General features: G+C 46.1%; 2 protein-coding genes across 3 annotated transcripts in view; one reads left to right on the top strand and one right to left on the bottom strand.

The window, feature by feature from the left end:
- Nucleotides 1–1,064: 1,064 nt before the first annotated feature.
- Nucleotides 1,065–3,988, top strand: Klhdc9 (kelch domain containing 9). Of its 2 annotated transcripts, XM_013030592.1 has the most exons (5): nucleotides 1,065–1,718; nucleotides 1,977–2,133; nucleotides 2,221–2,419; nucleotides 2,877–3,016; nucleotides 3,712–3,988. In XM_013030592.1, exons 1-5 carry the CDS (start codon nucleotides 1,192–1,194, stop codon nucleotides 3,724–3,726), a joined length of 1,038 nt encoding a protein of 345 aa, XP_012886046.1. In that variant the 5' UTR covers nucleotides 1,065–1,191; the 3' UTR covers nucleotides 3,727–3,988. The 2 variants fall into 2 exon arrangements, with proteins under 2 accessions (XP_012886046.1, XP_012886045.1); XM_013030591.1 differs by lacking the exon at nucleotides 3,712–3,988 and having other exon boundaries at nucleotides 2,877–3,144.
- The window catches only part of Pfdn2 (prefoldin subunit 2), a 12,299-nt gene continuing 4,501 nt past the window's right edge, over nucleotides 3,352–11,149 (bottom strand). The window contains exons 2-4 of the mRNA XM_013030604.1: nucleotides 6,870–6,958; nucleotides 6,635–6,758; nucleotides 3,352–3,649 (exon numbers count right to left, since the gene is read on the bottom strand). Coding sequence (XP_012886058.1) covers nucleotides 3,473–3,649; nucleotides 6,635–6,758; nucleotides 6,870–6,958 — 390 coding nt within the window. The 3' untranslated portion in view covers nucleotides 3,352–3,472. The remainder of the gene's footprint in view (nucleotides 3,650–6,634; nucleotides 6,759–6,869; nucleotides 6,959–11,149) is intronic.

Genomic DNA, 11,149 nt, shown 5'->3' with positions numbered 1-11,149 from the left:
ACCCAGGGCCTCAGGCATACAAGGCAAGCGCTCTACCACTGAGCCACCTTCCCAGCCCTCACAACCCATTTCTACTGAAGTCTTGGCCGCTCTCTATGACCTCAATTTCTCAGGTTCAATGAGGAGCAAGTCCAAGTGTAGAAACCAGTGGCAAAAGGAGCAGTCATCCTTCCTACTTAAGAAGTTCAGGGTCCTGGCTTAGATAAAATGGAGGGACAGCAATCCAATTTTCTCACTCTTACCCCACCTCACCTCATCTAGCAACTAAGGCTGAGCAGTTTCTGCCCTGCATTTTATCAGAAGAAACTCCCTACATCCTTAAGCCTAAATTACAGATACCATAGTGCCTCTACTTCTTCACGTTCTGTGAGCCTAATAAGATAGGATGAAATTTTTTTTTAATTACTCTTTCTTGGCATCCTTCAATTCAACCATGAGAAAGCACGTGTGTGCGTGCAAACACACAGTTTGTGTGCATGCGTAGCCCGAGATCAACCCTGAAAAACTGGATTATACTATCCTCTAGTGGCTAGAGCTAAAAGTGCTCCCCTAAAGGTCTGTGCTACCAAAAAGTCTTTAGGGATTAAGCGACAGCACTTTTTGCAAACGAAAAAGCTAAGGAAGTCCGGGGTGAGAAAGACAGTTGAGAATACAGGCAAGGCTCCCAGGTCACTTGCACTACTTCACCCAGACTTGTCTCTGCTACCTACCTCTTCCCCGGGGAATTCTATCCAAGTTAAGACACCCTGGAGCCAAAAGGACACGTTCCCTCCCGCTTAGAGCAACACCTTCACCTCAATTGCAAAGAAGGCAAACCAGCTCTCAGCTGTGGAACTCGCTTCGCTGGGATTTTCTGAGGTTAACAATGTTTCCGGACTGTTATTGACTGTGCACATCCCCAGTCGCTTGGGTGTAGATAATAATCATACCCGTGTGCGATTCCGGGTAGTAATCCACGTCTCCTGTCTCCACGGTAACCGGTGCTTTGCGACCTTCCGTTTGCAGCGGTCGTGCTGCCGCCTGCTTTGGTTGCTGGGCAACGGCTTGAGGCGGTGCAGGTGGGGTGAAACTGGGCTGCCGCTCTGGAGGGGGAGCTTTCCAAGGAAGCCCTCAAAAGGCAAGGAACCTGGCCTGGCGTTTAGGAGTACGCCTCTGGGCGCAATCCCTGCTGCCCTACCCCTCCCAGGGCCCATGGCAGCGGCGGTGCCTTCGGGTCGGGCGGGGGGCCCTAGCTGGGCCTGGAGACCAGTGGCGCGGGACGAGCTTCTGGCTCGGGCCTTCTATTCATGCACCGAACTGCGGGGACGGTTCTATCTGGTAGGGGGTCTCCTAGCAGGAGGAGCGAGGGAACCCAGCAGTGATACTGTGATCTTCGACCCCACTGGGGGCCAGGCCGTGAGATTGGAAGCCCCAGGCGGCCCCCCACGCAGTCACCACGATGCAGCACCCGTGGGAGGACGTTGGCTTTGCGTAGTGGGCGGCTGGGACGGGTCACGCCGCTTGACTACAGTGGCTGCACTGGACACAGAGCGTAGAGAATGGGAGGCCTGGACGGCTACCTCTGGCAACTGCCCCCCTGCTGGCCTCAGTAGTCACACCTGCACCCTTCTCTCTGATGGAGAACTGCGGGTGGCAGGCCGGGAGGGTGGAGTCCGAACTCAACGACGCTATGGAAGTATCTACACGTTAAAGCTGAATCCTGGCGCCCGCACCTATTGGTATGGTACCCCCTTGCCAAAACCACTCACCTTCCTTTCATCTACCATTTGGAAAAGGCTAAAACTGTTTCCAGGGAGTTATCTACATCCTTTAGCATGCTTCTTCCCAGAATCCACCATGGTCTAAGAGGTGAACTCTTTTGCCCTCCTGGGGATCTTACCCATTGCCTTCTTTTTATCCTCAGCAAGGGATGTGGGAGAAAGGCAGTACATTTCCCAGAACTTAACACTCAGGCCTGAATTTCTGCACATCCACAGCTACAAGGAAGAAGGCCATACCGTTTCTCGCTCAGGTCACTGTGCTGCCCTGCTTCAAACTCCTGGGCCCCATCCAGGGCATCAGCTATTACTCTTTGGGGGTTGTAACTCAGCTGAACCAGAAGTAGCTGGTCGGTGGAATCATGGGAAGATTAAGGTATTAACTATTCCTAACTCGCTAGTGTGAAAAGGTGTTAAAATTGTGATATTCAAATCCCTTCATGCAATCCTTTCTTTCTCTAAGGAGGAATCACCAGCTGCCCCTCGTCTGACTGAACAGCTTGCAAAACTTGTGAGCAGTGGGCAGGGATCCCGGCAGGGACCCCAGGGATTGCGGCATCACTCATGTTCTGTAGTGGGGCCTTTTGCCGTGCTGTTTGGTGGAGAAAGTCTAACCAAAGCCAGAGACACCATCTGCAATGACCTCTACATCTATGATACCCGTAAGAGCTAGAAAAATGGTTGGGGATTGGGGAAGACAGAACCTAAAGACTATAGAATAGGGGCTAGGAATGTAGCTCAGTGGTAGAGCGCTTGCCTTGCATGCCTAAGGCCCTGGGTTCGATTCCTCAGCACCACATAAGCAAAAAGAAAAAAGCCGGAAGTGGTGCTGTGGCTCAAGAGGTAGAGCGCTAGCCTTGAGCTGAAGAGCTGAGGGACAGCACCCAGGCCCAGAGTTCAGGCCCCACGACCAGATCCCCCCCACCAAAAAAAAGACTATAGAATAGTGATGGGCAAGGGAGGAGAAAGAATTATTGGACCCAAGCTAAGGGAGTACACAGAATATTAAGCATCTGAAGAAGCCCACAAATCAAATGAAAAAATGGGCATTTGGTCATCTGAGTCCCATGGGTGAAAGTATGTCCACCTCAATAACCAGCGTTCACCCCTACCCAACAGGCAAGTCTCCTTCTCTATGGTTCCACTTTCCCTGTGGAGACCGTGGATTGAAACGGATGGGCCATCGCACCTGCCTTTGGAATGATCAGCTTTACCTGGTTGGGGGTTTTGGTGAGGATGGCAAGACAGCTAGCCCACAGGTCTGCATCCTGGACCTCTTTATCTAAAGAATAGTGTCCAGTCATACTGCCAAACCTCTTTTTTGTTGTAATCCCATAAAACATTATCAGAGCTATCAACCTTACTTCAAATGCTTATTAAATTTCAATCTGAGTGTTAACATTTATCTGAATCTTTTTTGGGGGAGGATAGCAAATAAGTAGACATCTTTATTTGCAAGGGAAAGGACAAAGTATGGATTTTTTTCCCTCTGATATTGTGATCTATAACCTAGTGGAAACAAAACTCACAAATTATGTTCTTTCCCTTAAACAATTTCCACCCCTAAAAGTAGGAGAAAGTTCCAGGCTACAGCTAAGCATTCTGACCAAAACATTTAATTAACAAAAAAATATTACAATAGTAGAGAAAATAATAATAATAACAATAAAGAGAAATGGGAGTCAGGGTAAAAATAAATGCAGAGGCCTAGGCTCCTAGGAGACCAATACTCCAGCGGAACTGGCCTTAGCCCCAGACCCTTCTGAGTTTTCCTTGGCTGCTGGCTTCTCATCTTCCCCCATAAGACGAATGTTGTGCTTTTCCCGGAATTCATTTAGTTCTTTTCCCTTTGCCTGAAGTTGCTGTGACAATGTCTCAATGATCTTCTGTATCTAAAGGGCAACAACAGAGATTAAATGATGATATAGTCCCCCCTCCCTCCCCGAATAAGTAGGGCTACCAGATGTGAAAAGAGATGACATTCCTAACCTTACATTAAGAGAAATATTAATAATGGAGCCCAGACACCAATGGGATTCCTTTCTGAGAACAATGGATTATCAACTTCAAGACATGTAAGAATCATGTGTGCTGCTTATATTAAAACTTTACCTCCAAGGCTCTGATTCAGTGGATTCAGGAGAATCCAGAAAGTTCCATTTAAAACTAGTTCTTCTCAGTCAGGCACTGGTGGCTCATGCCTATAACCCTATCTACTCAGGAGGCTGAGTATTAAGGATTACAGCTCAAAGCCAGCCTGTGCAGTAAAGTCTGTGTGACTCTTACCTACTATTTTTTGTTTCGTTTTTGTCAGTTGTGGGGCTTGAACTCTGGGCCGGGGCACTGTCCCTCAGCTCTTCAGCTCAAGGTGAGCACTCTACCATGAGCCAAGCACCACTCCTGTTTTTTTGGTGGTTTACTGAAGAGTCTCACAGACTTTCCTGCCTGGGCTGGCTTTAACTGTGATCCTCAGCTCTCAGCCTCCTGAGTAGCTAGGATTGCAGGTATAAGCCACCAGTGCCTGGCTTCTTACCTCCTATTAACCACAAAAAGCCAGAGGTGGAGCTGTGGGTCAAGTGGGAGAGTGCTAACCTTGACCACAAAATCTCAGGAACAGAGTCCAGGCCCAGAATTCAAGCCCCAGGACTGGAGGAAAACAAACAAAACTAGTTCTTCTCTATAGTCTATACTTTCACTTCCATATAAATTTGCTGTCTGCTTAAAATAAAAAATCGTAATATAAAATAAAATTAGTTCTTTTTTTTTTTTTAGGTCCAGTCGTGGGGCCTGAACTCTGGGCCTGGGCGCTGTCCCTCAGCTCTTCAGCTCAAGGCTAGCGCTCTACCACTTGAGCCACAGTGCCACTTCCGGCTTTTTTCTTTTTTTCTGCTTATGTGGTGCTGAGGAATCTGTCCCTCAGCTCTTCAGCTCAAGGCTAGCGCTCTACCACTTGAGCCACAGTGCCACTTCCAGCTTTTTTCTTTTTGCTTATGTGGTACTGAGGAATCGAACCCAGGGCCTCATGCATGCAAAGCAAGTGCTCTACCACTGAGCCACCTTCCCAGCCCAAAAATAAAATTAGTTCTTGAGATGAGTGTATAGCTTAGTGGGACAGTACTTAGCATGTATAAGATTATGAGTTTGATCTCCAGATGACTTATATTTATTTGGTGGTGGTACTAGGATTTGAACTCTGGCCTTACCCTTGCCAAGTAGGTGCCCTACAACTTGAGCCACTCTACTAGCATTTTTCTGCATTGGTTATTTTCAAGGTAGGGTCCTGCTTTATGACTGGTCTGGTCTGGACTGAGATCCTATTATTATTTTTTTGGGTGCGGTCGTGGGGCCTGAACTCTGGGCCTGGGAGCTGTCCCTCAGCTCTTCAGCTCAAGGCTAGTGTTCTACCACTTGAGCCACAGTGCCACTTCCGGCTTTTTTCTTTTTTTCTGCTTATGTGGTGCTGAGGAATTGAACCCAGGGCCTCAAGCATGCAAGGCAAGCGCTCTACCACTGAGCCACCTTCCCTGCCCTGAGATCCTATTTATGTCTCCTTTATCACTAGGATGCCAGGTATATGCAATTGCACCTAAACATTATGCTTATTTATAACTTAGGATGATGGATATCTATCACTAGGCCCCAGCCATTGGTTGAAATGAAGTCTTAAAAGCTATTTTATATTTTTAAATTTGCCCAGATTGGCCTCAAATCACAATCCCCTGTTCTTTACCTCCCAAGCCTCATCCTAGATGACTATCTGGCTGTTCAGGTGATTTTTTTTTTTTTTTTTTGGTTGGTCCTGGGGCTTGAATTCTGGGCCCAGGTGCTATCCCTGAGCTCTTCAGCTCAAGGCAAGCACTCTATCACTTGAGCCACAGCACCACTTCCAGTTTTCTGGTGGTTAGTCAGAGATAAGAATCTCACGGAGGGGCTGGGAAGGTGCCTCAGTGGTAGGGTGCTTGCCTTGAATGCATGAGGCCCTAGGTTCGATTCCTCAGCACTGCATAAGCAGAAAAAGCCAGAAGTGGTGCTGTGGCTCAAGTGGTAGAGCACTAGCCTTGAGCTGAAGAGCTCAGGGATAGCACCTGGGCCCAGAATTCAAGCCCCAGGACTGACCAAAAAAAAAAAAAAAAGTATCATGGACTTCCTGCCCAAGCTGGCTTTGAACATGATCCTCAGATCTCAGCCCCCAGAGTAGCTAGGATTATAGGCGTGAACCACCAGCACCCAGCTTTATTCAGGTGATGTGTGTGTGTGCTTACTTCACTGTTACATTACCACTTAAGCCATGCCTCCAGCAGGATTTCTTGCTGATCATTTTGGAGATGGGAGTCATATAGACTTTTCTGCAGAGCAGCTAAGATTACAGGCATGAGCCATCAATGTTGGACTATTTCAAGTGATTTTGATATAGGTATCAATGGGCTATACTGTGAGAAAGACTGCTCTAACCCCCACCAAATCAACCACATCAAAGAGTCCATGGAAGGACATATACCCAACAATTCCTTGTCCAAGGAACTGGATTTGGCACAGTGTAAAGGGTTTAGATTAACTGGCTATTTATGTTATCTTTGTTTTTTCGGGGGTCAGTCATGGGGCTTGAACTCTAGGCCTAGGTGGTATCCCTCAGCTCTTCAGCTCAAGGCTAGCACTCTATCTCTTGAGACGCAGTGCCACTTTCAGCTTTTTCTGCTTATGTGGTGCTGAGGAATTAAACCCAGGGCTTCATGCATGCGAGGCAAGCACTCTACCACTAAGCCACATTCCCAGCCCCTTTATATTATTTTTGACACAAGTTTCTACACAGATCTTCTTCTGTCATATTTCTTAAATTGCTGCCCACCACTTCTTCCTTATCAGGGAATCTTGCTCACCTGTTCCTTGTTATTCTCCAAGGCAGGCAGCACCTCTTTGACAGTCCGCTCTACCAGCACACCTCCAACCATACGGAAGCACTTTCGAGTTTCATCGACTTCTTTCAGTGTATCAATCACTAGGCTGGTACAGGAGGACAAAGCAGGACCTCAGACTTCAGTTTTACTCTACTGTAACCCTCCCTCACAAAATGGCCCATGCAACTCTTCTATTGTTTTTCTCTGATTTTCTCACCTGTGCTCATTCAGCTCCATCTCTAGCTCAGCTGCTTTGGAAGCCAGGCCCCGTTGCTCTTGCCGAAGGCGATTGAAGCCAGCAATTACCTAAGATATGAGCAATGAGCAAGTGGAAATAACAGAGTAATTACAACACATGGGAGGCAGGTTTTACAAAGATGCATTAAGGAATGAATACTTACCTTGAAAAGGGAGAGCACAACTTTGTAATTTCTTATTGTGTTCTGTATGGAATTCCATTCTACAGTAAGCATATGCTGAATGCCTATTGTGTGTGAATATTTGCCAGGCACTAGAGGTATACAACAGAATAGATTCTGGCTTTGTATAGATTATATTTTTGATAAAGAAGGGCTGGGAATGTGGTTTAGTGTATAGCACTTTTCTAGCATGCACAACTCTCTACGTTAAATCCCTAGCACTACAAACCAACCAACCAACCAAGACTGGGTTAGAGAGCCATTGAAGTACCTACAGGAAAGCCTAAGCTTGTAGATTTTCAGGCAAAATGGATAAGAAAGGGCTTTATAATGAGTAGTTCAGTGTTGGGGTATAGCTCAGTAGCAGAAAGCAGATTTATTATTCTAGAAGTAATAAGTTCAATCAATATAAGAGTAATCCTGGGCTGGGAAGGTGGCTCAGTGGTAGAGCACTCGCCTTGTATGCTTAAGGCCCTGGGTTCGATTCCTCAGCACCACATAAGCAGAAAAAAAAAGCCGGAAGTGGCGCTGTGGCTCAAGTGGTAGAGTGCTAGCCTTGAGCTGAAGAGCTGAGGGATAGTGCCCAGGCCCTGAGTTCAGGCCTCACGACCGGACCCCCCCCCAAAAAAAAAAAAAGAGTAATCTTTCCAGGCATTGGTGGCTCACACCTGCAATCCTAGCTACTCAGGAGGCTGAGATCTGAGGATCATGGTTCAAAGCCAGCCCTGGCAGGAAAGGCTGTGAGACCCTTATCGCCAATAAAACACTCAGAAAACAAGAAGTGGCACTGTGGCTCAAGTGGTCTAGCCTACCACTGAAGAGCTCCGGGACAGTTTCCAGACCCAGAGTTCAAGCCCCATGACCGACCAAAAAAAAAAAGAGTAATCCTAACTGAGTTACATTTAGTATTCCATCATTGGGGCACTGCAACTTCTTACTTATGGGGGGAAAAGAGGCCCATAGGTTAAGCATGTACTCTTCCACTAAGGAGTCACAGCCAAAAGTCTTGCTAACAACTTAATAACATTAAGTTGATAATAATATCAATAACATCTTAATAACAACTGTTTTCTACATTCTTTTTTTTTTTTTTTGATGATGCCAGTCCTGGGGCTTGATCTCAGGGCCTGGGTACTACTGCTCAGCTTTTTTGCTCAGGGCTAGTGTTCTGCCACTTGAGCCATAGCTTCACTTCTGATGAAATAAGAGTTTCAAGGACTTTCCTGTCCAGACTGGCTTTGAACTGACATGCCAGATATCAGCCTCCCGAGCAACTAGGATTACACAGGTATAAGCTACGGGTACCTAGCTGCCTCTGCCTCTAGAGTATAGGATTATAGGTATGTTCCAACCCACTTCATATTTTCTTGTCCCTAGTAACTATAACTATTAGTCATCCACTTATCCTCAAAAATTTGCAATGCTTTTCTACCTATCTGCATAATCTACCTGCCTTTTTTTAGTTTCAATCTTCTTGAAACTCCTTTAAGTGGTAATATTGTGTAAGGTAAAGAGCTCAAATTTGTTTTGCCTAAATTCTAGTCACAGTATTGCTGTTTACTTGTCTTGTGTCTCAGTTACTTCTCTATTTTCCTCATTTATAAAAAGAGTTAATACAGTTGTTTAAGGATACAGGTGGATCTGATGCAACAATGAGAAGTACAAGTTGTCATGTCCAAAACGAGCTTTACAACGTCGGTGCGGGGGGGGGGGAGGAGGAGAAGGATTGGGATGGGGGGAGGGGGGAGGCTGGGAAGGGATGGGAAGGGTAAACAAAGGAGGCTGCAATGCTTGGTAAGAAATGTACGCATTATCCTGCCCATGCAATTGTAACCCCTCTGTACAGTATGTTCACAAATAAAATAAAATTTAAAAAATAAATAAATAAATAAAAAGAGTTAATATACCACAGGACAGAGTTTCTCAGCACTAGTCTTGTTGATGTACTAACAATATCTGAAAATGTAAGTGGCATTGAAACTAGGAACTGAATAAAAGCTAGAAGTTTTTTTGTTTTTTGGGGGTTTTTTTCGTTCTTTCTTTTTTTTTGTTGTTGGTCGTGGGGCCTGAACTCTGGACCTGGGCACTGTCCCTCAGGTCTTCAGCTCAAGACTATCACTCTACCACTTGAGCCATAGTGCCACTTCCAGCTTTTTCTGCTTATGTGGTACTGAGGAATCGAAACCCAAGGCCTCATGCATTTAAGGCAAGCACTCCACCGCTGAGCCACTTTCCCAGCCCCAAAGCTAGAAGTTTTGAAGCAATGCTGAAAAAAAATTATTCCAATAGGGGCTTGATAGGACACACTTATAATTCCAACACTCCAGATACAAAGGAGGATCGTAAGTTCCAGGCCAGCCTGGGTTACAAAGCCAAACTCTGCAAGGAAATAAATAAAGACTGAACTGCCATATTGTCATTAACAGCATTATAGGCCATTCTACTGAGGGCTCAGAAAATGACAAGATGATTAGGGAAGTCTGGAACTCTGGAATTTCTTAGAGATGACTTAAGTGATTATACCTAGAATACCAAAAAGAGGGCTGGAGGTTTAGCTCAGTGGTACAGGACTTGACTTGGGTTCAATTCCCAGCAGCAGCTCCATACCTGCCCCTACTTTCTCCCCTTCCCAATCCCTCCCCCCCAAAAAAAAAACAGAATAATATAGAAATAGACAGTGAAGGTCTTTTTTCCCCCCCTGGTCCTGGGGTTTGAACTCAGAGCTGGGGCTCTGTCCCTGAACCTCTCTGTGCTCAAGTCTAACATTCTACCACTTGTGCCACAGCACCACTTGTTTTTTTTGTTGTTGTTGTTTGTTTTTTCTGTTTATGTAGTATTGAGGAATCGAACCCCGGGTTTCATGCATGCAAGGCAAGCCCTCTACCACTAAGCCACATTTTCAGCCCAATAAAGGTCATTTTGGTGAGGTTTCAGAAATAAAGATTATCAACTACACCAAGCAGCTCATGCCTGTAGTTATGTTTACTCATGAGGCTGGAAATCAAGAAGATCATGAACAAGATCAGCTCAGGCAAAAGTTCTCAATACCCCATCTTAACCAATAAATATGATGGGCATAGTGGCGTGCACCTGTCATTCCAGCTACTTGAGAAGCTTAAATAAGACGGTGATAAAGGTAGAGTCCTTATTTTTAAAAAAGGCTGGAACCAGGCACCAGTGACTATAATCCTAGCTATTTAGGAAGCTGAGATCTGAGGATCTTGGTTCAAAGCCAGCCTGAGCAGAAAAGTCTGTGAGATTCTTACCTCAAATTAACCACAAAAAGCCAGAAATAAGCTGGGCACCAGTGGCTCATGCCTGTAATCCTAGCTACTCAGGAGGCTTGAGATCTGAGGATCACAGTTCAAAGCCAGACTGGGCAGGAAAGTCTCTAAGACTCTTATCTCCAATTAGCCACCAGAAAACCAGAAATGGCACTTTGGCTCAAGTGGTAGAGTGCTAGCCTTGACATGAAGAACTGAGGGACAGCGCCCAGGCTCAGAGTTCAAGCCCCACTACCAACTCCAACTCCCTGCCCCCCCCCCAAAAAAAAGCCAGAAGCAGAGCTGTGATTTAAGTGGCAGAGTACTAGCCTTGAGCATAAAAGCTTTGTGACAACTCCAAGCCCCAGAGTTCAAGCCACAGGACTGGGGGAGAAAATGAGGATAAAGGAAACATGGCCTAAGCACCTGCCTAGGTAGTTCAAGTCCCTGAGTTCAAACCCCACTAGAACCAAAAAATACTGGTTAGGTATGTAGTGAAAACATGTCAAAAAATGAAGCCAAGCAAGCAACCATTTGCTAAAGAGCTTGTTAGCACAGGTAATAGCTAGGTGCTATTCATCATACAAGAGAAAAATGGAGCCAGGTGCCAGTGGCTCACGCCTGTAATCCTAGCTACTTAGGAGGCTGAGATCTGAGGATCTCAGTTCAAAGCCAGCCCGAACAGGAAAGCCCGTGAGACTCTTATCTCCAATAAACCACTAGAAAACTGGAAGTGGCGCTGTGGCTCAAGCAGTAGAGAGCTCGCCTGGAGCTGAAGAGCTGAGGGACAGTGCCCAAGCCCAGAGTTCAAGCCC

This window comes from Dipodomys ordii, unplaced genomic scaffold (genome assembly GCF_000151885.1).
Source record: "Dipodomys ordii isolate 6190 unplaced genomic scaffold, Dord_2.0 Scaffold131, whole genome shotgun sequence".
In the NCBI taxonomy this organism is placed as follows: domain Eukaryota; kingdom Metazoa; phylum Chordata; class Mammalia; order Rodentia; family Heteromyidae; genus Dipodomys; species Dipodomys ordii.
Note: the sequence above shows the minus strand (reverse complement) of the source record. Positions and strands in the feature narration are given on the sequence as shown.

Bases quoted from the DNA above. Each gene is read 5' to 3' on its own strand.
- Klhdc9 (XM_013030591.1), top strand. From the start codon at position 1,192: ATGGCAGCGGCGGTGCCTTCGGGTCGGGCGGGGGGCCCTAGCTGGGCC. The intron at 2,134-2,220 runs GTATTAACTATT...TCTTTCTCTAAG, and splicing joins GGAATCATGGGAAGATTAAG to GAGGAATCACCAGCTGCCCC. The intron at 2,420-2,876 runs GTAAGAGCTAGA...CCTACCCAACAG, and splicing joins CCTCTACATCTATGATACCC to GCAAGTCTCCTTCTCTATGG.